Genomic DNA, 26,607 nt, shown 5'->3' on the forward strand with positions numbered 1-26,607 from the left:
ACAAGTATCTATCAGATTTTGGGCTTTGAGTTTATTTCAATCAATGCATATAGTTTTACAAATTTATCTTATTTAATCTAGCAGATATATGTAAGTTTTGATCATGGTAACGAATACACAATATACAAAGAATTATTTATTTATTATAGATACAAATATTGATTTACTCTGCTCTAATATACTAACATTATAATATACTTTTGTTATTATTTACAAGCAATGCAGTAAAAAAAATGTGTGAATGGCTTTAAAAAAGTATGTGGTCATTCACAAATTTAACAGGTGAAATATTAAAAGCTAAGCTAGCTACACTCACTTAAACTAAAAATCCTGAAGATACATTATACAAAATAATAAAACTGGCTTATAATTTGATATAGGAGATTCTCCACATAAAAGAATGCGAGGTTCATTCCACGTAAAATCAAAGTAGTTTAGTATGTACTGACATATACTGTAATTTATTTCTAAACACATACGATGATTCAAAATTTAGAAAGAAAAACTAATAAACTCACTTTTAATCATATTATACTTTAGAGCAAAAAGTTCTTTTCTGAAATTCGTCATGGTCTCTGATATTCTAACGAGGTTAATTTACAAAATAATATAAATTAGCATTTATAATCAAGATCCACAACTACTTAAAAAGCCTCGACGATTTGACGCTAGATGACTGGTACGTGATTAAGGGGAAGTCGTCCCAAAAGCTTCGCAAATCCGCCACGGGGTATTTTGTATTTCCAAACTTCTAGAAAAACAATAAGTCCGATCGAAATTTTCTTTCGACAGAACGATTCATTAAACTTAGCACTACGGCGCTACAGACTCGGTTTTTCATTTGCAAACTTTATTCAAAAAGTTTTATGTAATAGAAAAACAATGTTTTTTGGGACGACATCCCCTTACAACCGGAAAGAAAAACAAATTCGTGAAATCAGACTCTTGATTTTCTTTGGCGTCAAATGCTTTACAATTTATGGTGAACGTATTCAACAAGTCGGTTTTTTCCTATCAACGGTATTCTTAAAGGTACTTAATCTTATCTTCTGTAAGACGATATTTATGTATATTAAATTCTCTATAAAAATAGAAATGTCGTTACGTGTGAAGAACTCATTCTTGAGTCTCGAGAGTTGAATATTTTTCCACCAGGCAAGGGAAACCAGGGTAAACCATAATTTAATAAGCACTTTAAAAAACGGTTTACATGTATAATAAATAGATAAGATAAGAAATATTTTATTATAAGATTTTAAACATACGACTATACCTATCGATTTTCTTATTACATACTGTACTTGACGGTTTGATTAATGAATTTTTCATACATACAGTTATGAGATGATTTACACTTTCGAATCGCTTAAACTATAAAAGTTTACAATAATACAAACTAATATGTATCTTGAAGAGAACAAAAATTGTAGGATAGAGCCTCCGATTCAGCGTGAACCGAACCGTCGATCGGTCAATATAGTAAGAAGAAAAAATTAAATACTGAATAGTAACGCGAATAAGTACCTAAAAATCTAATACAAATATAACATAAATATATGTCTTACAAATAATTCACCGCGGTCTTCCCTACTAGAGTCGCTTATCGTTCGAAAAATAAGCGACCTGTGCGTTTACATATAGAGCGCTTAGTTCCTGTCCATCGACTAGTAGTAAAAACCCTTTTCTCGACGCGCGTGTAAATCGTCGTTCTCGAGAGCTTCACATACTCGCGAAAAGAGACACGATAACCCGCAGATGTGCGCGAATTCATGTAAGCTCGATGAAATACTCGTTAAAATCCTATACAGCTCCCTTGCTCCCTTACACCTTCAGAAGCACCTCCTCGCGCGTAAAGTCGGGTCCAAGCCTTTGAAGGTTCTCGTCGATCCTGAGGCTGCCGTCGCCGGGGAAAGCCTCGTACTTTCCAGCGGCACCAGGAGTCGCTTGCTCGATTCGTGGCTCCGCTCTGTGCATACCGCGCGGCTTGTGGCCGTGACGCGGGCTCTTGCTGTTCCTGTCTTTGCCGGCGCCGAGCTTCTGCCACTTGTAAGACGTTCGGTATGAGCTGGAAAAACAACGGGGAAGAATTAGTCCTCGACTTGGGAGGGAAGTGGGATAACATAATATTGTAATATGAGCGAAACGTGCGCGAGCGAAAATTTCTTCAAGATAATCCGTCGTCTCCTTATAATTCTCTCCGACGCGCATTTCAAGCTCCCGATGCAGCGCGATTCAGGCCGAATTCCGCGCTAGAATGTTGTTTATCGGTCTGTTATAGAAACTGCGCCCTCGTAGGGAACTCTAGTCGACACGTTCTCTCTCTCTCTCTCTCTCTCTCTCTCTCTCTCTGTCCGGCGAGCAGAAAAGAGGCATCGCGTTGATGCAGCCCCGAAATAAATCCGGCTTATGCTCTTCCGAGAATCGATCTATACAGGAGAACCGTGAAAATATATAGCCGATTTGGGCGCGCAACGGGCGATTAAATTATACAAAGAAAAAGACTCACCCCTTCGGGGGACGGGCTCCCAACTTGATGCCGTGGGCCCAGACCTGATTGTCGTCGTAGTTCTTTTTTCGCATGGATTTGAGCTTCTTCCTGCGTCTCATCAGCTGTTGCTGCTGACTGATTTCGGCTCTGCTGTTGCTGCCTTTTCTCGGTGGCCTCAATCGCTGATTCTGCGGCGCGAGGGGGTCGCTGTTTATGTTTTTGCGCCACCTGCCTGCAATTACAATTAGAAAATATGCAGTTAGAGTGCTCGAAAATCCGAAAAAAAAATTCGATGCTACATCGCCGCTACCACACTTTTCTTATCCTTTGAGGTCTATAGAACACTGAAAAGGCGATGATCCTGCGATATCGACCTCGGCACAATGATTTCTGGGCGATTTAAATTTTTTTTCGTGAAATTTTCGTCGTAAAAATTCATGAAAAGTAGCCATTGTTCAACGGCATGTACTCAATCTCTGGGGGTGCAAACAGTAAATGCGTATTTATAGGATCAAAGTATGAGATAAAATCTTCAATTTTAGCCCTGGTGAGTTAAAAATAGTTGCTTACATTCAAAGTTGTCTTGGTCTGAAAATAGCGAAAAATCGAAATTTTTCATAAAAAACGGGGCTTAAATTGAAGCTCCTTTCTTGTACTTTGATTTTACCAAATTAGATTAACATTTTATTTGTTGATTAGCTATATGTATGCTTATCAATTTCTTATGGAAATATGCTTATGGCTATCAGAGGCCCTTTTTCGACCTTTTTGATTATCATATATATAGCTATTCAACAAATTTTATTTTAACTTATAATCTAATTGTTACTTTGTCTAATTCCCAAGTTATACAAATATGTAATTTCACTCGGAAAACTTTGGAAAAGTCCGTTGAGCTTTCTTCGCACCAATACTAACCTTCTGTTACACTTTTGATCGATATTGAGCGTAATCGAGCGCTTGATCGGTAACTAGGTAGTTACCATTGGTGCTGACGTAACTCCAACGAATAAAAGCGCGGAAAAATTCAAACTCGCTGTCCCTTTTTTGTTGGTGTTTTTTATATCGTCGTTTCTACTCATTTCATTTTGCATAAATTCACTGTTGTAATTTTTAATTACATATTACAAACATTAATAATTACAATGAAACGATTTTATTTAAAAAAAGCTTTCTGATACGGCACCTGGAGCAATTAGTAAAATGCAAAGTTCGACGGCATGTACGCGATGTCTGGGAGGCGCAAACTGAAAATGCCTCTACCAGGATCAAAGTGCTGAAAAAGATCTTTAATTTTAGCCTTGGTAGGTTAAAAATGGTTGCTTGGGTAAAAAGTTGTCTACGTTTAAAAAATGCAAAAAATCAAAAATATTTTGATTTTTCACGAAAACCGGCGATTTTGCTATTTTTAAAATTCTGATAACTTTTAACTCGGGCTGTCATTGTTAATCGTCCAGGGTTTAAATTGAAGATCTTATCTTGTTCTTTGGTTTTGAAAATTTAGATTAAACCCCTCTTTGTTGAATAGCTATATATATGATAATCAAAAAGGTCGAAAAAGGGCCTCTGATAGCCATAAGCATATTTCCATAAGAAATTGATAAGCATACATATAGCTAATCAACAAATAAAATGTTAATCTAATTTGGTAAAATCAAAGTACAAGAAAGGAGCTTCAATTTAAGCCCCGTTTTTTATGAAAAATTTCGATTTTTCGCTATTTTCAGACCAAGACAACTTTGAATGTAAGCAACTATTTTTAACTCACCAGGGCTAAAATTGAAGATTTTATCTCATACTTTGATCCTATAAATACGCATTTACTGTTTGCACCCACAGAGCTTGAGTACATGCCGTTGAACAATGGCTACTTTTCATGAATTTTTACGACGAAAATTTCACGAAAAAAAATTTAAATCGCCCAGAAATCATTGTGCCGAGGTCGATATCGCAGGATCATCGCCTTTTCAGTGTTCTATAGACCTCAAAGGATAAGAAAAGTGTGGTAGCGGCGATGTAGCATCGAATTTTTTTTTCGGATTTTCGAGCACTCTAACTGCATATTTTCTGTAGATTTCCCCATATACACACGTGCGTACATGCGTGCGTATATCGATGGCGCGTTGAGCAACGTACGTGATTCGATTTAGAAAGGCGATATATGTGCAGTACTGCATGCATATGTCGCTGCTGCAGATTTAATTATATCATTGCCGAGTTGATAATCGTGATCGCGGGAGAACGGTTATTACAATATGAGAGAGCGTATTATGCAGATTTCGGGACGGATAATTTATTTAACGCGAGACATTTAATTCAGTCCGTTACGGAGTTAATTGTACAGTTTTATATCGAGTCGCGATGTATACATCAATCTTCGAATTTTAATTATTATTAACGTCCCAACCGCGCGCGTTTATTGCGACACGCACTTTTGTATCCGAATCTCTCGCGCAGAGATCCTTGAAGCAAAAAATTACCGTTCAGCTCAATTTGCACAACTCCTCCGAAGATTAAGTCATACCCTCCGTCCAACCGCGAAAATAGAACTGCCGAAGGTAGCCTCGCGCTTACAGTCGTTTCGTTTAACCTTTGCCGCCGGAGTTTCTCTCGCGAGGCGAAAAAAAATCATTTGAGTTTAACGATGCCATTTAGCTTCTATATATGTGTATACGCACGAACGTGTTCGGCTGCAGTGAGTGCGACTGTACAGCTCGAAAAGGGTCTCGATTTATTTGCTCGAGTCGCGCGTCGTGATGTATTGTTGTAAGAAAATTTGAATTTCACATTTGCATGATCCTTACTTTTACCTATTCTGCCGGCAGGCACCTCGCATATGAAGTATTTGTGCTCGTAGCAGCCCCTCGCGTTCCACTTGTACTGCTGCTCCGGGTCCAGAATCATGCAGTGGTGTATCCAGTTTCGGTTCTTCGAAGCCTCCGGATCGCCAAAGTTCCGAAATAGCACTTTGTCGCCGGATACGCCCCAGTCCCAATTGTTCTGTTGCCAGTTGTATATGCCGCCGATCCATCTCTCGAGAGGCTCTGTAAAGTCGAGAAAAAAGTGTTGGCTTTTTTTTGTTGCTATAAAATTGGCGTGGAATCGGTGGTTAATTTCGCGCGGAATTCGGGAACCTCGTTTAAGGACCGCTGATTGCTGTTGCGTCTACGCGTTGCAAATTGATTGGAGCGTTGACGGACGCGCGCCAACCGTACATATGGTTTCGTTAACGAACCGCTTGACTAATTGTTTTTCGCAATGTATGTTACATAGGAAGCTTTTGATTAATTTCATCGGCGCTGTATAGTTGTATAAATATATAAATAAAGCGTGATTTCATTCGTTTCGTTCGTTATCAAATTCGCGACAGATAGGAACAATTTTTACAATGACTCACGCGTATTTTCCTGTCTCTGTACAAACATCGCCTGTATTTTATCTGCAAGCGATAAAATCTCATCTATTGCGATGATCTTCGATATGTTCATCGTTAAATACATCATAACTTTCACGCTACGTCAGAATAAAAAAAAGACACTTTGTGCAATCGAGCCGAAAATTGAACGTCAGCCATCGAGTGTAAACTTATATACGATCGGCAACGAAACCCTTGAACTCCCGTCGCATTTCCTGCGAGATTTACAGTCCATCATCCTGTAAATCTCGAACTTTGTGGACTTCTCTCTCTCTCTCTCTCTCTCTCTCTCTCTCTCTCTCTCTCTCTCTCTCTCTCTCTCTCTCTCTCTCTCTCTCTCTCTCGCTATTTTCAATCTATATGTATACTCACTGAACTGATCGCCCATGAGGTACTTCCGCAGTATCTTGTCCTTGCCGTATCTATTGAGAACCGCGAGGGTCGCGTTCCTCGCAGTACATTGGAAGTGGGCATCTCGCCAGTTGGAGGTACCACCGCTCAGGTAGTAGCAGTAGCGTCGCAGTCGGAAAAACCCAGCCGGACACTCGAAGCGCCTGATGCCGTCGTTGTCCGGGTATCCGTCCTCTGGTCGCAGATGATGCTGCAGAGACGATTCTATCGCGAAGCTCCGCGGATCCGACACCTCGTTTACGCTCATGCCTGTGGAAAACCACGAAAGAGTGATGAATTGCGCTAGCCAGCGACGCGCAGGCTGATTTATTTTTGTGTATTTAGTGGGCTGGTTATTGAGATTAAGAGATTTAATTGCGATTTCTCGGGATTCGCGTTTCACCATTGTAGCTTTCTAAATGCAGCGGGTCCGCCGGAAATTTATGCTCGTTTACATGGCATATCCATCAGACTGGTGGATTTTCTTTAATTAAACGCGATTTCAGCCTCTTTTGAGAAACTCGAGATTGATAAATTTATCGTGCGTGCTTTGGTAGTAAATTTTAATTGAGTATTTTAATGCCGAACACTTTTATGCTTTTCTCTTCTTTTTAATCCTGCGAGTACAATCATAACGTCTGTTCTCGCGCGTTTGTATGCGTATTTATAGCCTTTTCAATGGTGTCGAAACGGAGTGCGTTCGCAGGTCGGAACAGGAAAAATTTCATGTCGGTCACGTCGGCTCGTTATAATGCATTACCGCGCTATACACTTTTTAAAATTCTTTCAAAAACAAAAGCTCAAAATACTCGCTCTACCGTGCTAAACAAGCTTTCCACGGTGCGCCTTATGACTTGGGTAAATATTCTTTTTTCACATCCATGCATAAGCGTATCCTATTTTCACACCTTTTTATGCTGCTTATCGAGAAAATTATGATCGCTTATCTCACGCTTCGTTCTGACATTATTCAATGCACGTGTACTTCTCCCCGAGAAGGCGCGAAATGAAATACTGCAATAGTAATAATTGAAATTAAATATCGTTAATCTTGTATTGAAACATGTGCCAATGCTAATGCGTCTCCATTAAGTATGAAATACCGATCTAGAGATACACTCCTCGCGGACTTTTGCTTTTAAGGGGTCAAGCCTGGGTTAAATCCTGCAAAAAACAAAAAGATATTCTTCTTACCAAAAAATTTTTGATTTGATGTAATTTGAAAAAAAAAAATTCTATTGAAAATATATAAAATATACACCATTTTTATCAAAAAAAAAACATCTATATACCTTGTAAAATCATTGACCAAAATTCATGACATTTCGCTATATAAATAAGTGTTTTTAGTCACTTGCCACGGCTTTTTGAAATATCCGGACCGTCTTCTTTACTCTATCCGGGCTTAAAATGTACCTTAAACATGCCCCCTCGGACCGATCGAGAGACATTGCTAAAAAATATAAATCAAATACTGCTAGCAACAAATTTTGTTGCTAGCAATGTTTAATTGATATTTTTTAGATAACAAAATTTGTTGCTAGCAGTATTTGATTTATATTTTTTAGCAATGTCTCTCGATCGGTCCGAGGGGGCATGTTTAAGGTACATTTTAAGCCCGGATAGAGTAAAGAAGACGGTCCGGATATTTCAAAAAGCCGTGGCAAGTGACTAAAAACACTTATTTATATAGTGAAATGTCATGAATTTTGGTCAATGATTTTACAAGGTATATAGATGTTTTTTTTTGATAAAAATGGTGTATATTTTATATATTTTCAATAGAATTTTTTTTTTCAAATTACATCAAATCAAAAATTTTTTGGTAAGAAGAATATCTTTTTGTTTTTTGCAGGATTTAACCCAGGCTTGACCCCTTAAGCTGTTTTGCGTATTAAAGTATTTCCCAGTAAACGCGATATAATATACTCGGGACGTTATGTTTGCACGGTAAAAAGGCCCTCGAGCTTCGGCAGGCCGATCTCGCTTTAAAGTGCTATATGGCTTCGCTCATCTTGAAGCTTAGACCTTGTCTTCCTTTTCCTGCCGATCTGTTTGCATATTATAGTAGCACGCCTCGACATATACGCCTACGAGATAAGCGATCTTCTCGCCGGCAATTATTTATCATCAATATAGCATCAGAGTATACTGTGATGCACTTGGAATTAAGCGTTCTTTTGAATTTTATTGAAGATTTATTGTCGTCGAGGCGAGATGTTTCCCTATCTCAATGTTCTTCTTTTACGCTCTCGTTTACGCGCCTGAGCAAACTGTGTATTATATGTTATCCAATGAAATCGTAATTGTCTCGAGGCGTTGAGAACTTTCTATGTATTTTTATAATTCGACTTGAATTATCGACTTATCTTCTCTGATGCTCGTATATAGCTATTATGAAGTTTACATGTCACGGTCAATTAAGTTAAATAATATCCGCATAATTCCAGTTTTTCGATCTGCTATACTGTACTCTCGATAACCTGTATCGAGTAGTTTCTAATGATCATTATATGAGATAACTTGAGAATACCAGTACTTTAATCAATTTTTTGTTATATAATAACTTAACTCAAAATAAAATGTAAATTAGTTACGGTCTATCGTAATAAGAGCGCAAGAATGTAGATTAAACTTATTTTAATGGCCAATAATGCGCGTAGGGTATATGCAACACTATGCGAATATTAATGCAGAAGAGAATAGATCTTTGACAATTAAAATCATATTTCTAAGCAACCATGATATGCTAAAAAAATCATCATTTAAATAGTTTTCAAAAGAATGAAGTCGCACACGTAGGCTTGACTCGTTGTAGACATACGTGTACAGGCATATAGGTGCATAATCAATTCAATATCGTAGATAAAATATGCTTTATCTACCTTTATACGTGAATTAACTTAACGACGTGTAACAATCTTGTTTAATCAACTCGCCGATCAGTATATGCACAGGGTATTCACCTTTCTCTGTACATAAAAATCGGCTATTATCAGTAAAAAAAGAAACTCACCAGTTTCATCAACGCACGCGTATCTAGTTAAGCGTTCGCGCCAAACGAAAAACAATTAAGTTTAAAATTATCTGAAAAGTGCTAAGTTGACTAATGCCTTGCACGGTTACTTTCACGGAAATACACACGCGGGCAGGCATCGTACGAATACCCGTATAAATAGAGTAAATCGCGCAACTCGACTCGCGGCACGTCGTGTATGCTCCATCGTTATAATGCTTTCTCTCTCACACTCTCCCTCTCTTTCTCTTTCCGAAAATCGTATATACTAGCCTTCGGTTTGGATGGATTTTACTCTTTCGTCTCGTCGCGCGTTTACGCTTCCAAATGGACCGGCATATCGCTGAACGCTCGCGCGCTTCGGCATACCTATTTTCGTTGCGCGCAAATGATTTCTTCGTGGCTCGAAGTTATGGCTGTTCTGTTTTCACATGCAGATTCGACATAACGCATTTTCCTTGTAGCCCCGAGGCGGCCAACTCGCTCTCGCGTGCATGTGAATGAATTTAGTTATTTCGGAGCCAGTATTTCTCCGCGCGGCTTTTATAATCTTTGCGGCGCTTCGCGGAAACGCTGCAATAGCCCAATAATTTCGCGAATCGCTAATTTTTATTTTTAATCCTGGTAAATAGAGTCGTAAAAACGTACATAAGTATAACTGTCTGGTGGCGCCACAAGACTCGGACAGTTATGAATAATGCGGCTTTAATAAACAGTGACATCAGCATAGCAAGCAGACTGATAGAAACAGATATGTGCATTATATGACAAGAGCAATTTTTCATATTGTTTACGGAGACTATAACAAGTGTACCGTTCATCATCTTGGAGCAATTTTCAGCGAGGCGTCACCGCGACGCGACAACATTTTTCTATTTCAAAACGTGATGTGTATTATAATATCAGTTCACTCTATATTGCAAATATATTACATCGAACAATAATTCAGAGCCAAAGCGCAGCGTGCAATTAGTCTGTTAACTATCAAACTCGAACGTTCGGATAAACTAGCAGGTATCACATGATTCAGAGATATTTTAATTGATGAATAGAAAGAATTACACACGCATGATGAATGTACACACACGTTGCCGCGCGCGTATATTACGCCTGCGATACAGCAACGGCACGTGTGGCGAGTCTGGCTGCGTTATCTGGCTACGTAGGAAAAACCTTTCTCTCTCTCTCTCTCTCTCTCTCTCTCTCTCTCTCTCCACAGTAGCGCGCGCGAGCGCTTGAGTTTGCGATGAAACTATTTTTGAGTCGCCTGCAGATAAATTCGAAACGTACATATACGCGCGCAGGATAGGAGTAGCCGCATCTTGTTTAAATGAAGAACTTTTTTATTTTAACCAGGCACGTCTATTAATAAGAATGTTGAGCAGTCTGCTGCGCGATCGAGAGATTTTTTGGGCTATCAATTCAAGACGTAGGTGTAGCTTTTTTTTCGTAAACATCGCCGATCAAAATTCTCCCGCGCGCTATACTCTGAATTTCGAATCGAGAACTTTTCTTTTGAGGCCATCAAAAAAGATTCGCGCGTGGCTCGTATAAATATATAAGTCGATAAATTTCGCACAATATACAACCGTGATGACTGTTTAAAAGAAAGTTTCAACAGCGGCTCGTTGAAATTCGAAGGCTCGTTAACAGCGATTTTACGGGTTTGCTTTTCCGGTCGTTAAGTGTGCGCCGAAAGCCGCATCCGATGGGCCTTTGATCGGATTTCGCGCGGCGAAATGGGCGTGCGCGCTGGTGCGTAGGGTGAAAAGCCCTCCTTATTTGGACGTTACACGCGCAAAGTGCCGGCTGTAAATTCATTTGAAAATAGACTGCCCAGGGGTCGAATGACCTGATGTGAAATCGCATCTGCTCTCGGAACGCATACGCGTCTCTTTTTCTCTAGGAACACAAAACGCATGTGCGCGACGACTACGTGCTTTATTCTCTATGTATATGCTATTTATATTTGCAAACTTGAAACCATGCTCTCGTCGTTCTCCCTCGTATTGGATTCGCATTAAATTTCTGTGGCAGCTGTATAATCTTTATGATTTTGCATAAAATTGATATTTTTTTTATTGACTTTTCAATATAGAGGAGCAATTTTCGTTTGACACCAATTAGCGCGATTTTCCATGATTCGATTCCACGAAACAAGCGTCGATCAATTCATCAAACTCACTTATGTCATCATAGAGTGCATATAGAAAGTCAAGTATCTGAACAGCATAGACGCGTCCGAAGTCCACTAAATCAAACGCCATTTTCCTCTCAAAAAGCTTCCGCGACAGCGCGAGTTCGTTACCCTCCGACCCTTTTATTTTTTACACTCGTCGAATCGAAACCTTCTCGAAAAATCAACAGTTACAAATCATACACAGCAGCCCAAAAACTTCTGCCAGATAAACGTCAAGATGCAAACTGCTGCAGCAGCCAGCCTCCGAATCTCCCCAAATCAAATAAATAATTCCTGCCGCGTGGCGTACGCGTGCATCTCTGCAGCCCGCCGAAAGCTGATGCGGAGCATATTCCCGGCTAACAGCGCATTTATCGCTCGCACGTAGGGATATATAAGTTACGCGAACCGCACGTATATAGCCCCAGGGGGAATCTCGGGTGCATCACGCGGGACGGATTTATATAGGTTCTCTCGCTGAATTCCAGGCCCCAGCTGACATTGACCCTGGAGCGCGCGTTTTCGCCGAAAATCTCATTGAAAACCCCGCGCAAACTCTCTCCGCCTCTTCTCCTTTGAACAATGCGCGCCGCCTCGCCTGAAAGATGAAAAACATGGGCGCCAGCGATGCGCTGTTCATTGTGTGCTTGTGAGTGTACAGCGGTTTTGCGTGTGGACGGTTGAGAGAGCAAGAGACTCGAGAAAAGCTTAAAATAGTATTAGGGACTTCCGTTGAATCGAAGGCGCATTATTATGGTCGAGGCGCTTTTTTCATCGCATCCCTGGAGAAGCAGAATGCGCTGTCTGCGTTCTTTTAGAGGTGTCTAGTGACTGACTGCTGATCCGCGTGGGTTCGCGATTTTTTTTTCACTCAGTGAGTGATCGCTGCGGGAGAAAGTTTCGCGAGCGGAGGAAACGTCTGCTTTTCATGCGCGATTTTAGTGCGACGAATATAGGCTTGTTATATGGACTCTATTCAAGTGTCGGATTTAATTATGCCGTGTTCGGTTTGCTAATGATACGTTTCCGTTTTGTTAACTGGTGTTTACGCCTATTTATATATTTCTATTATTCGCCGTCGACAGTGGGAGTAGATATTGAATTCTTATTTATTGATCTTTGATGATAAGTATATGCGATCGATTCGGATCTGCTGATGATCATCGCGGAGACACGGAATTTATTTCATTAACACTTTGTGAATATATTTACACGGTTCTCGCGATCTTGAGAAACGAATACGAAATTAACAATCAATCATGAAACCATGCCAGTAGACTGGTTTTTGAATTACTTATCTTATACAAACGCGTATAAAACAGCGCGATATATGGGTCATAAAGTCTTTTTTTCCAAACAACTCTCAATAAAACAGATATTCCCGCCATCGGAATCCGAGAAATGAATTTCTCATCTAATTTTTTTTCTCGTTTCACGCAAGAAAAAGCCCGTCGCACTACAGACATTCCTCGATGTTATACAATCTGGCAAACAGCAGCAGCAGCGACGAAGACACATCGGCCGCTTAATCCACTTTCAAACGCGAATTTCCTGCTAGTCGGCGCAAAAGCTTTTACCGGGAATTTATGAAAGCTCAGATTAATTACCTGCGACGCGTTGCAGCAGCAGGAGCACCGGCAACAAGATCCAATAAGCCAGCATGATGAATGAAAGCACCGCTCAATCACCACTAAAATTATCTCGCACAAGCCCGCGTCAGCGGGCCTCTCTCATTTTTGTTTCGCCGCGAAAACAGGGCCACGCCGCGCTAACAGAAATTATATGCGCGTGATTCTCGTGATATTGAAAACAAATTCTCGTGTTCGACCGATCGAGCTTATTTAACAAAAAAAAAGTCGAAGAGAAATCGGAGCTCGTCGTCGCTACCGGCGATACGATTCGAGCGGCGCCGTCGTCGTCGTCCTTCGTCGCTGGTTCCCGTTGAACTGAAGCTGGGAGCGCTGTACAAGCGCGGTTGCGCACGCTCGGCTTTTCGTTCGCCGATGTGTGGCGCGTCGCCTCTTCTTTCGATACGTCTCTCTCTCTCTCTCTCTCTCTCTCTCTCTCTCTCTCTCTCTCTCTCTCTCTCTCTCTCTCTCTTACTCGCTCACGCGTGTTCTCGTTGTTTCGCCGGCTGCACTTTCCGATGCGTTGTCAAAGGCTCGATGATGTCAGAGACTCGCGCAGAGGCATTATTTACACGTCGGATCGGAATAAGAGAGCCGAGAGCGTGAGTGTGTACTGTGTAGCGTATTGTCTTTGCAGGAGCTTTAGGCGTGAAAGTACGAGCGAACTGCAGGCTTTTTTGCCGTATAAGGGATTCGCTGCATTATGAAAGCTGCGGCGGGATGACGTGTGCGCACGCGTGACCAATGCGTTTGGACTTTTGCTGAATTTTGAGCAGGCTATGGGGGTTTGAAAGTTTTGCAATGGCCTACTGCGCTATACAGCCGGAGATTCGTTTCGCAAATTTCGAGTCGTCGCTTAATATCTCGTGGAGCGATACATACTCAAGGGTATCTGTGCCAATGAATGGAGAGCTTTATCTGTCAAACTTTGAGCTTTTGACACTTTGTGAGAGCTGTGCACGCAACGTCATCGATTGGCTTTTAAAATTTATCACGGTAGCGATACGAAAGCGCGTTTTACGTAACCCATATGGCATTATTACCAAATCGTGAGATGATTGTGTCGTTAAAAATAAAACTAGGTGTTTATCAATGCTGCTTGAATTAAAATTCAACGCAGAAAGATAACACGTCGCAGCGTAAGGGAGAGAGACAGAGGCTTGTTATACAATCTCCGTCATCACGAGACGATAAGGGCGGATGTTTGGCATCATCAAAAACTCAAACAAACATCATTCCAGAAGAAATCGTTCGCATAACTTGCCGTAGGAACTATGTATACTCGCGATACAGCCACGTCTATCGACAAGTTGTTACAAAACGCCGCTCGTCGAATCGTCATCAATATAATTAAACGATTAGACAAGCCTATTCGAGTCACGTACGCCGCACACACGGTAATCAAAGCATCTAGTTCCTCTCGACATACGAAAAGTCATTCTCCCGAGCATAAGTAGCGATGCCGATGGCACTAGGCTCAAAAATCATCCTTGCTCCGATAAAGCCGCGAAAAAATACGCGGAAGTTTGCCGAGCGCCGATAACGCTTGCATAGAGAAGAGCGAATGATAAGACAGCAACGCTTCGCGCGCTCGAACATTGTCTACATACTCGTGTCTATGATACCGGAAAAAAGCAGGAAAAATCAAGAACGAACAAAAAAAAAATAAGGAAGCAGACCTGCTGATTCAACGGACACGTATCGAGGGAGCGGACGGAGGTCTACCTGCTCCAGAGAAACGAGCGTAGGCCCATTAATATTCCGCGAGCGAAGTGTACTGATGCGAGAATCCGATAAGGCTAGTTGCACGAGCGGCCTGTTTCACGCACCGGACGGACACGAGCGGTGCAAGCACTGCTGCTTCGAGCTTTGGACCTCCCCGCAATTGTTTAACTTGCGCGAGTCCGTCCGGTTATAAAGTAAAGTGTAGTCTAGGAAAATTATGATGACACGTCTTTTGTACTGATTCTTTTCGGAAGTGTGTAGTATAGCAGAGACGAGTGAAAGGCGCGAATGCGACGTTTTTTGTGTGTTTATGTGTGTGAAAAAATGTGGCGATGCTTGAGAAACTTTTTTTTTTGTTACGAGGAAGAGAGGCGTGAGATTTGAATGACAATTTTGGCGAAGGCGACACGGGATCTTGGATTCACTCGTTCGTTCATTCATGTTTTATTTCGGAATTCTCATGTATAGGCTCGTGTTTTAAAGTGACCTCGAGATTGAAAAAGTCACTCTTGTATGTATGTCAATTACGTCAACGTTGGATTTTACTGGTGCTTAATATCGAGTAATCATTGATTTGCACATATAAAGAAGTTATTGAATAATCTCGAGCGTTACGCGCTTCTATGGTACGGTAATAGCAATGTATTGGAAGTCGGAAATTGTTGTGGCGCCGTCTGGGCAAACAAATCGAAGAGTAATCATATAGGCAGAAAGCCTCCAATATCCCGTGTGCGAAAAATTCCAACATGTGCGGAGTTCCCCTTAATTCTGTACAGTAAACGGTACGTTCGATGAAAGAGTTTCATTAATCATGGTTATAATACCACACCATCGGAATTGATAGCTTTAAAAATGTACGCCTTTACGTTTGTCTAAAATAAAGATGCCTTTAGAGAAACCAATTAAAATTAAATCGACTCTTTAAGCAGTAACGATGTAGTCATTATATAAGCTGCAATTTTAGTACCCATTACGTGACACATTAATTTAAATTGATACAGACTATTAGAGAGTGAAGAAATTACGACAATCTGAATAAATTCGAGTCGTAAAGTTTTCGCAAATTAAAAAAATCTGCTCCCGAAATAAAGTGGACCATCCGGTGCACCAAGAACTCCAGATTGGTTCCCCTGGTATCCTGTCACAATAAACTTCTTGTTTGCAAAACACCGCTGCTCCAATTAGCCGCTTCCTCGCTGCGACGATAAAAACCCGTAAGCACTCCACCTCGCGAATTTTACCTGAAAAAGTCGCGTTTCGAAACTTCGGAAAATTATTCCAACAGTATATTATAATACATTCACCTAAGTGACTACTTCCTTTCCTGCAATATAGGCGCCTTTAATACGACAATAAGCCTCTATGCATATATACATAATGCACATGTTATACAAACACTATCTCTGTAGGTCATATGCGTGTACGCGACGCTCAATATATGCGTTTGTCCAATTGTATAGAAATTCAGTTATATAGCCGGCCGTCAGCTCAGCTTATCTCGCGCGACCCCCCCCCCCCTTTTTTTTCTCCTTTTCACTACCGAGACGCAAAGCCGCATCGCGGCTATAATCTCTATATACAGTCGTCACCCCGAGTGCATTTTTCCATCGACTCTCGCGCGAATTATCGTTTATTAATTCACCGTGTTGAGATATACGATGTACTTGCGCAAACGTTGCGGAGATACCGGTTCTCTTTTTGCCTGCCATGCATCGTCGTTTCGTTGAAAAAGTTATTCGGCGCTGCAGAGCTCGCGCTTGATTTCATGTTTCACGTTTTACACGTACGTCCTGTCGACTGCAGACGACGAACCAGAGCCTTTCCGTCACGCGGCCTTGTCGCGCGGCTTTTTGCAGGAGCTTCTCATTGCGTCAATTTATATGTACTGTTGTCTCGCTATGCCGCTCCTACCGCTGTACGGTGGATTTCAAAACGCGGAAGAAGCGGTTCGACCGGTGGCGCGCATGCGTTTTAAAACGTCATTCTTCGACGCGAGAGCAGCTTTCTTAATTCCGTATTAATTATGTTTTTTTTTATTAAGTGTACATACAAACGCTCACGTGTGCACGCGCGGCCACCTTCTGATGTCAGAGAGAGAGAGAGAGAGAGCGCGCGCGCTCTTTGTATAGTTCTTTGCGTTTCTTTCTCACGATATTCGACATTCGATCGTCGATTAGTATGGTTGTGCGCTTGCGGCTGCAGAACAATCAGTCGCAATAAAAACATCAATCGTTTCAATTTTCTCAATTCTTCACCTCTCTTGACTCCCTTTTTCATTCCGACGATTAACCGCGCGCGCCGCGGCGGCTCCGATTCGTCTGCTTCCTGCATTTAAAATACGCGCACTACTCATCGAATACGCCGGCTTACCTATTTCTCTCTCTTTTTCTCGAGCCGAGTTGCCCCGCATCTATACGCTCTTTGAAACAGCCTGGTGCGCTCTATCATTTTAAAAATTGTTTCCGTTTCCAAGAAATTTCAAAATTAAACACACAAAAATTTTGAAAATCGGTCGGGTATAAGGTAATTAATTGTCCGAAGAAATGTATGTGGTTGCCGACGATTTTCATCCTGTGGGGTAGAGAATCAGGTTCTTCGCGGTTTCCAGTAAAAGACAGAAGTACCAGGATTTTTTAAATCTATCGAATCACACCGGGGTTTCACGGAATCCAAACCGGCGGTGAACTTATATACAAATGTCTCAATCCGCGAACTGCCGGTATAGATCACGATCCCAGCGGTTCCAGCGTATACGTATGTACACGGGGCATCAGTCGTGGCTGCGGAGAAACCTCAGAAAGAGCGTATAACCGACAGTTGCCCCTTTCAATCCTCATACTCTCAGCGAGTCAGACTATGCTAAAAGAGCCTCCCTGTTATTTCCCATTGGTCTTGCGTGCTGCTCTCGGCGCGTACTTCCCTATGCACATGCATCTTTCCCGCGAAACTAGAATACGGAAGAGAGAAAAACGGCGGCTGCATCTATAGCACGCTATGCCCTAGCTTGCAATCTCTCACTCTCGCCAGAACTATATAGAGTATTGCATAGAGAAGCTCATCGGTTATTCAATCGGATGGCCCGTATAGCAAACAGTTGTAAAACAGGCGTGTGCGCGAGTCAGCGACGCATCGCACACATGACGCAGATGTTGCGTGATACGCCCGAGTGAACGCGCTATCGTCGCCATCAGCGAGTATGCGCGCGTGTGCATGAGTGAGGAGAGTCAAGAGGCGCGTGTGCGTGCGCGCGTATTCGCGATGATGTGTTCTGGATGCAAGATGATGCGCCAGCCCTTACGGCGTGCCGACTATATATTATATACCGTGGTATACGTGTGCGTATTGACGGAGCGAGCGCATCAGGCTTTTCGCCGAGCTGCTTCGGATGATTATAGGCTTTTAATGAGTCGTTTTTCCTTTCATTCAATGTACATGGGTTCTTATTACGCCGGATAACGATAATGTGCACATATGCGACGGGATTAAGAGGAAGCTCACAGCGTTTTTGCATACACGAGCTCGCGCTTGATCGTGCGGCGGAATACTTCGTGCGAGTTCTAACGATCTCTAATAAATGTGTGGTCACAATTACTCGATAATTAGATGTGAAAAATGAAAAGGTTGTGATTGAGAGGTTCGCATGCGCGCTAATTGATTCTGCGTACTTGATTTTTTACATCAGCAGAATCTTTTTTTAATGTTAACGACGCAATAAACGTAGAAATTAATTTTCGAAGATTGGACATTTCGAGCGAGACTAATTGAAATGCCATTGGCTAAGTGACAACAAATCACGCATTCAAACGTGGAGTTTTTTTAAACAAGACATAAACTTTAAAATGGCCCTGTCTTGCCGAGCTGAATTCGTTGCTGCAACGGTTTTGATGAACGCAAAGATGATGGTCTAAAGGAATACACTATAAAAGTACAATATCTGTGCCTAGCGGATGATGTCACTTGTGCTAAATTAGAAGCTTTTTACTTCTTCATAACCGCCCATACGCGGTAACTATTATTTGACACACTTTGCACTTGAAAAAAGCATCGTTTATAGCTTGCACAGTCTCGAACTGCTCACATATGACTTGAATATCAAAGACCCTGTTCTCTGTCATACTTTTCAGGATCAAGTTAAATTCATATGTTATAGCGTTAACTTCTAGAATTATATCACGACTCCCACAGAGGCCAGACGCCAAAACTGAGATTTTAAACGACATCGTTATGACAGTTGTCGCTTTTTACGAAGCGTGACTTCATCCGCGGAATGGCATTTTAACGGGTATTTATATCTCGGCAATTCGCAATCATCTAGCGAATCGACATTTAACGAATGACAAATGATTTTACAGTTCTATACTCATCTATGGCTGTCTAAATTTGATTGAAACAGCGAGCTCTTTTTCAGAGTCGCATTAAGATTTCGCAAGTAGCACAAAGAGTAGCTCTAATGAAAATTAATGTGGGTATTACGGACATTTTCGAGTGACCGAGAATACTCAATTTCGGCCTCAATCTCTGTAAGTCGCGCAGATCGAACCTCGTGCAGCACAGACTATAAGGAAACGGGAATCACGTCGATCGCGCGAAGTCTAAAAATACAAATTTACAGCCGGTCCACTAAGTACGGGACAGTTTTACACAATACCTCCGCGCGTACGCGATTGGTTTTCAAATTAAAGTCCAAAGTAAATTTCAGGATTAAGTCTGCATCTTTCAATATTCCGCCGCGTCGTTAACGCTTCAACGAAGCCAGATTTACGACTTTCTTTGTCTTTCGCTAGAACCGCAAAAGAAACCCTTTTTTTATTACGTCAGCTGGCCTGAGCCTTGGAAATATTAATTTGCCACCTGAGAGGTTTTTCTTGGAAGCCGAGCTTTGCAAATCCTCGACTCCTAAAATATATCGCGAGAAATATCGGCCGCCGAATAATAGCGCCGGCCGCCCGCAAATTCATTGACTATTCATCCGGCACAGTAGAATGCCGTGTATAAACTGCAGAACCTAGAGAGAGAGAGAGAAAGAGTCTAGCTCTAGAAAATGACAATAAACCAGCGTAGGTTTTAGAATTTCAAATGACTATAAACTCGTGTAAACAATCTCCGGATCACATCGTTGCATCGCGTCGTTATAAAGGTATATAGACACATACGTGTGCACGAGAGAAAAGACACAGACCCAAGTGCAACCGCGGCGCAGACTGCAGAGGAGTCGTATATACGGAACTCACGAATTTTTTACGACAGAAAACACGAAGTCCGTTGATTTATGCTCAATGAATCACCGCCGCCACGTCTGGCTGCTGCTTTGCTTCAAGCCCAAAAGAACTTGGAAGCCTAATCATAAACTCGCCCCATGTTAAAAATAAACGAGTCGATATAAGGGTCCTCGACGCTATTTGGATCGTCACCCTCCTCCTTTTTGAGGTAGAGTCTCGTTTCAAGGCTTATTTTATTGGTGTAGCAAATATTCTTTATTGACACTAATATATTGTGCATTTTATATTTTGCGGAGTAAAAAGTTGCGGACAGGATGAGAAGTAAAATTTTTTATCGCCTCTAGGCTGCGTCTTCATAAAGTGCCCATTACTCTTTTGTGAACCGAAAAAGGTATTACTTCAATATAAGATTTGCAAAAATAGATAATGCTGATATTGACCGAACTAGTGTTATTATATTAAACAATAAATCAAGGTGATAAAAAAATACAATAGACAGAAGACTGTATGCTCTGCCTAGAAGAAATTGAGTGCAGAATACCGGTTATGTATGGTTTTGCAGAATATTCTTCGTGCCATTGTTACAAAAATGGAACTAACATTTTTTTCCCCAACGTCTTTCAAGCTTGGACTTTTCTTGTACTTTACCTATTGCACAGCCGACTCTTGTTACAAAGGAAAGGTTGCTGCACGTCTATCGTCGGAATTTTTTCAAATGCTTTTTGAGTAAACTTTTGGAGTGAAAATCTTGTGCTTATTAATAATAACAATTAGACCCATACTGTCGTCAACAAATTAATCATACAATCGCGATCGAAATACTTTCTTACTGAAATTTTGGAAGACGAAAAAATATTAATGTCTTATTTACTTTTGCAGATCTTATCTCGATTTTACATGGTAACCCTTCAAACATATTTATGGGATCGGTGCTGAAATAATGAGCAAAAGACCTGCTCGTTACGTGTTTAATATATCTCTCTCGAGCGTGCGTGAACGTGAGAAAAGACGAGCTTTTATCCGAAATCTACCGGAGCCCCGGTAGCGCGTGAAAGTCCCGTACGTGACGCGCATGCCAAATATCAGTAAGCATCGACGGCTCTGTTCGCCGCAAACCGAGGCCGCGAACGTTTACAACTCGCCGTTAGCTTTGTGGGCTCGGCGAACAATGGCTTCCTTTTTTCATTTTTCATCCGTTAAAAGCGCAAAATATAAGAACCGCGCGCCTTCGGGAGTTTCAAAATATTCTGCAAGTATAACAAAGAAAGTTGATTGAAACGATCTTCGGAAATTTGCATGCTACAGCAAGTATCAATTTCGTCATCGGGATAAATCATCATAAAGGCGTTGAGGCGCGGGCTTGCAAACGACTACCCAGGCGTCAAAATGCCTTCGAATAAAATTTTAATGTACACACACTCGCACGAAATTGCCGGTAATACTCGTCGTCGGGCGCGGCTGCGATCATCATTGACCAACTTATTTCGCCGCGTCGCTTCTTGATAGCCGGTTCACTTAAATTTTGCCCACGAGAGCGAGACACACGCGGATGAGCCTCGAAAGAAGAAGCAAGGGAGAAAGAAAGAAAGAAGAGGCCAGAAAGAACAAACAAACGCGCCGCGCACGACTCCATGGCCGAGCTAATAAGTCACGCCGGCGATGTGGGCCTCTCGGGGATTTGCAAAGCACGCCGACCGACGCTCGAATTCGTGCGTTTTGCGCCTCGCTTCGCTTCTGCTGCTCTTATTGCATATTCCTTTTATCCTAAAACCTTTTATTATGGGAAAGAAAGTGATAGAAGACTTGTCATGTCTCCGATTTAAATTCTGTTAATTAAAGCTTTGTGTGATCGGGTATAAATATTTCTATTTTTTATGACCTGGAATTTGCAAACATTTAAATAAAGAGTAAATCTGAAAACATAAGTGTTGATAAAAATACATAACGAAATATATTCCTGCTGAATGACTTCACTTATTATGTTTATTTGCTACTTAATTTTTTCATTATATGAAATAAAATGCCAGGAAATAAACGTTTAATGTTGGAAATATATAATTAGAGGACGTAAATATAGCAATTGAAAATCGTGAACTGCATAATTAATCTGTCCATTCAGCCAGGTTATTAATCTTTCAGACATACATATATACATTGTACACCACGTATAAGCTTTATAAAGCGAAGAGGGATCAAATTTAATTTTCACTATAATGCACCATTGATTCTCAAATGTAAATTGAAAATGTTCTACTAACTGAAGGTAGTATACTTTGCGTACTTCTTTTCGGCAATATATCTTGAAGAGAGTGGCAGTAAATTTATGAGTCTTTCGCAGTTTAAAATTAAAACTCAGACAGTATGTAATAAAAATGGAACAACTTTTTATTCGGTGAAAGTCGTAATTGATTAAGTTTATTTTATGGTAATTACACGATGTAGTTGCAACGAAATACATAAATAATTCCAAAAATTAATTTAAATATGATTATAAAATCGGCACAAACCTACAGGTTTGCCCTTGCCTCTTTCACTCATTCTTCAATCACTTATGTACATTTCATCGTGTATGACTTGGGACTCGCTTCACTGTTTTTCCACTGAAAGAAAACTCGTCAGCTGGAAATACCTACATTGTTCTGTCATGTTGTAACCGTGTTTTTATTCTCGCACCAGGAATGAGATATCAATAATTTATTAGGTCGGCATTTGTGCTCGTCTCATCGAGGCGAAATCTTTGGCATATATAAGTAGCCGTCGTACGCGAATTTCATCTTTAAGCTCGAAGGCATGATGCCCGATAAACACCGAGCCACATAAGTTGTGACGTTTACGCATTAGTAATTTGCTTATTATTTTGTCGAGATTATTTTCATGCTCGTACACGAATAATACACTGGGTGGGCTCGATGGTAGTTGCCATCAATCAAATTCGCCCGCAGGTGCATCAATTGACCCGATATTAACCTTACCGTAATAACACTATATCACTGAATATATTTTTTTACGTTAAAGTCTGGGACCATCAGAGCATTCAAGAAGTTATACCCTTGACGGCGTAAACTAAGTAGCAAATATTGACTTGTAACTTTTTTAAAAAGCAAACGTTAGATTTTTAGGCAAATAAAGAAAAGAGATATATATTTGCAGTAATCATTTGCGAAAAGTCTTCAGTTATTTTTAAACTTTTGACACTTACATGTTTTTTAACTTCTGATATAAACGTATTATCCTTCACACAGTTAGTTCGCATCGATATAAACAAATACAAGCTGTACCAGCCATTATTATTCGGATACATTAAATTTTCATGAGAGTACCTTTACTTGCTATAGAGTAACTGTAGATGACGCATTATCGCCATTGCATTTGCATGTTCCAACAATTATTATGCAAATATCAATTGATCAAAAGGCGTAGAATCCTGAATTCCTTGAAGATTACGCTGTATATTATCAATGTCTTTGAACATGATACCAAAAGTGTTATAATAAATTGATCAAGTAAGCGAATTAAAAAATTGTGCATACATTATGCAAAAATTTCATAGTACCAGTGATAGTTGTTACAATCGTAGCCAGTGTTATTACAACTAATTACCAAAATAATAATGTTTTATTGAATTTCCAATATTATTCAAATATTTTTAAAAATGTATCCACTTTTTTTTTTAATTTTATGTGGCAATTCAAATAGTATTAAGAGTATAACACAATTAGGTGTATTGTAGAGAAGACTACAATCAGTGAAGCAATTGTAGAAGAGTTCGATGACCGTTTACCTAAATTGTATTAGAACACGTAAGGCGTGTAGTATCTATGCACCATACTAGTATTATTTAACTGAATGATTTATCAGTCAGTCTAGAATCGTAACATGTGATTCAACTGAACTATTACGTTTGATTAATGTATTTCCTTTATCGTGACATAATTTATATGTCAATGTTCCGTTTTTACGACTGACTTACAAAGCTTTATGAACTGTATAAATTTTCATTGACACGAGTCAACTGAATAGAATGCATAATGAGGACAAGTAATGCGGAAATAATAAGCATAATCAACACACTGAAACTTAAAAATGGGGGAGTTGATAAAATAAACGCCAAGACCTTGAAACTGCTATGTAACTATATAGCAGATCCTCTGACCCATACTTTCAACAAGTGTATTGAAAAAGCGATATGGCCGGATGCCCTAAAAAGGGCCGAAGTAGTCCCGGTCTATAAATCAGGCGAAAAAAATAAAATAACGAACTATCGACCTATCTCTCTCATATCAAATGTTGCAAAAATTTTTGAGCGAATTATATACAATAGAATACATGATTTTGTTGAACAGTGCAATATTATATCAAAGCAACAATTTGGTTTCATGAGAGGGATTGATATTAAAGATGCGCTGAATTATTTAACTAACGTACTGTATAACAATGTTGATAAGAGCAAACCTACGATAATAACTTTCCTCGACTTGGCGAAAGCGATTGATACTGTTGATCACAGTATACTGCTTGCAAAATTATATCGTATTGGAATCAGGGGCCAAGCGTTGGATCTACTATCCAGCTATCTAAGTAATAGACACCAAATAGTCAAAATTGATGGTACTGAGAGTGATAGATTAGGAGTTAACACTGGTGTCCCTCAAGGTACGATCTTGGGACCGCTGCTTTTCATTATATACATTAACGATATATTAAAGGATATTCCTTCTGAGTCGATAATTTCGTATGCAGACGATACTGCTATAATAGCTTCTGGAAATGATTGGTTAGAAACCCAAGTTAGCATGAACAAGTTTTTATCTGTGATAGCTGAGTGGCTAGCTGTAAACAAATTGTCATTAAATGTAGGAAAAACTGTGTGCATGACATTTGGAAGTAGTGTTGGGAGCGTTCCAGCTCAAATAAATGTAAAAATTTTTGATAAAAATGTAACTAGAGTAGAAAATATTAAATATTTAGGGATTGTCTTTGACAGCAATCTAAAGTGGGACAGCCATATTCAATATATAATTGATAAAACTAAATACCTAGTAAATATTTTTTATAAAATTTCTAAATACATGCACACAGAGACACTCAGAATGATCTACTACGCTTTCTTCCATAGCGTAATAAGCTATGGTATTATAGCGTGGGGTGGAGCATATAGTAATTGTCGAGTCAGATTACAAAAGCTTCCGAACAAAATCTTAAGAATTGTCAATAAAAATAATTTCCTAGTGAATGATAATCCATTAAATATAGGACAACTTTTCGCCCTAGAATCTCTGAAATCACATTACAATGATCCGAAAGACAAATATTTAGCATCAAATAGTGTTACGAGAAACAAAAGTATTATTATACCTAAAACTAAAAAAAGGATTAGTAATAAAAATAGCTTCATGAAAGCAATTAATGTTTTCAATGAGCTTCCGAGTGATCTAAAAGCTTTGAATATAGAAAAATACTCGCATAAGAAACTTATTAAAGCGTGGATAAAATGTAACTGTTAAGGTCTAGAATCATAAAATTGTTATTGTGGCGCGTGCGCAACAAATTTTGTTAGAATGATCTAAAGTGAATGTACATAAATAACAGTATATAAATAGTTTTAAGTTTTAATTTTAAGTATTATTTTGTATTTTCTTTTTTGTAACCAGGCCTGCCAACAGGCACGTGTACCTCTGCAGGATTACAGGTATGAATCATACCTTGTACATTTTCTGGAATAAATAAATAATAATAAATAAATTTCGACCGTTTTTTCTCTAAGTGATATTAAAGTTTTAATTTTTGAAGAATTATAAAACAGTATACTTATTACTACTTATAAAATATTAATAATAAATAATACAGCTCTTGAAAATGAACTCTTACTTCTGTACAGATCTGTGTGATAATAGATAGCTATTAACACTGGCTGTTACAAATATTACAATGCATTATAAACGTTATTAATAACCCTTTATAAAATGGTAAATTGGCTCAATAGAAAATCGCATTGTGTTCAAAATGTAATGTAGCGCACATTTTCTTGTGTCTATTATGTGTGGTAATGCGACATAACTGAGATATGCGTAGGCGTGGAGCACACACGGGACGTGTGAGTATACAAGCGCCAAGCTTGCACTAGCTGGTGAGCGTCAATATCTTGCCCAGTTTTTCAGCCGCAAATAACTACGAGATTAAAGCATTTACGACATATATACATTTATACAACTAAATTACTAATGTAACAAAATCAACTAATAAAGAATGCAATAAATGAACCATTTGAAAAACGTGACTTAACTGGTAATGGTCTCAGATTTTAAGTACGAAAATCAGTGAAGCCAAATTCAGCGTGCGTTGCGTACAATGCGTCATCCCATCTTATGCCGAAAAAGCCCCAGCGACCTCTTTTTATAATTGCCCGTCGATCAGAGTTGTAGAATAGATTATACAAAACAATAATCGCAGCTATCTTTAACATGTATTTTTACTACCAGTGTATCTGAATGCATAGATGCAAATTATTTTGTTCTTTAATTATTCTATTGTAAAATGCGTTCTAACC

General features: G+C 39.9%; 3 protein-coding genes across 5 annotated transcripts in view; 2 read left to right on the forward strand and 1 right to left on the reverse strand.

Moving 5' to 3' along the window:
* The window catches only part of LOC100119509 (protein vestigial), a 397,514-nt gene that overhangs the window by 313,364 nt on the left and 57,543 nt on the right, over positions 1–26,607 (forward strand). The gene's annotated exons all lie outside the window — the stretch shown is intronic.
* LOC100119478 (HIV Tat-specific factor 1 homolog) overlaps positions 1–26,607 on the forward strand; it is a 31,043-nt gene that overhangs the window by 1,961 nt on the left and 2,475 nt on the right. The gene's annotated exons all lie outside the window — the stretch shown is intronic.
* LOC100679909 lies at positions 10–15,926 on the reverse strand. Of its 2 annotated transcripts, none has more exons than XM_031928957.2 (5): positions 13,096–15,926; positions 6,276–6,563; positions 5,299–5,532; positions 2,507–2,720; positions 10–2,065 (listed from the first exon to the last, which is right to left on the reverse strand). In XM_031928957.2, the coding sequence occupies exons 1-5, from the start codon at positions 13,148–13,150 to the stop codon at positions 1,822–1,824; spliced, it is 1,035 nt and encodes a 344-aa protein (XP_031784817.1). In that variant the 5' UTR covers positions 13,151–15,926; the 3' UTR covers positions 10–1,821. The 2 variants fall into 2 exon arrangements, with proteins under 2 accessions (XP_031784817.1, XP_031784816.1); XM_031928956.2 differs by having other exon boundaries at positions 5,293–5,532.

This window comes from Nasonia vitripennis, chromosome 4, assembly GCF_009193385.2.
Source record: "Nasonia vitripennis strain AsymCx chromosome 4, Nvit_psr_1.1, whole genome shotgun sequence".
Taxonomy (NCBI): domain Eukaryota; kingdom Metazoa; phylum Arthropoda; class Insecta; order Hymenoptera; family Pteromalidae; genus Nasonia; species Nasonia vitripennis.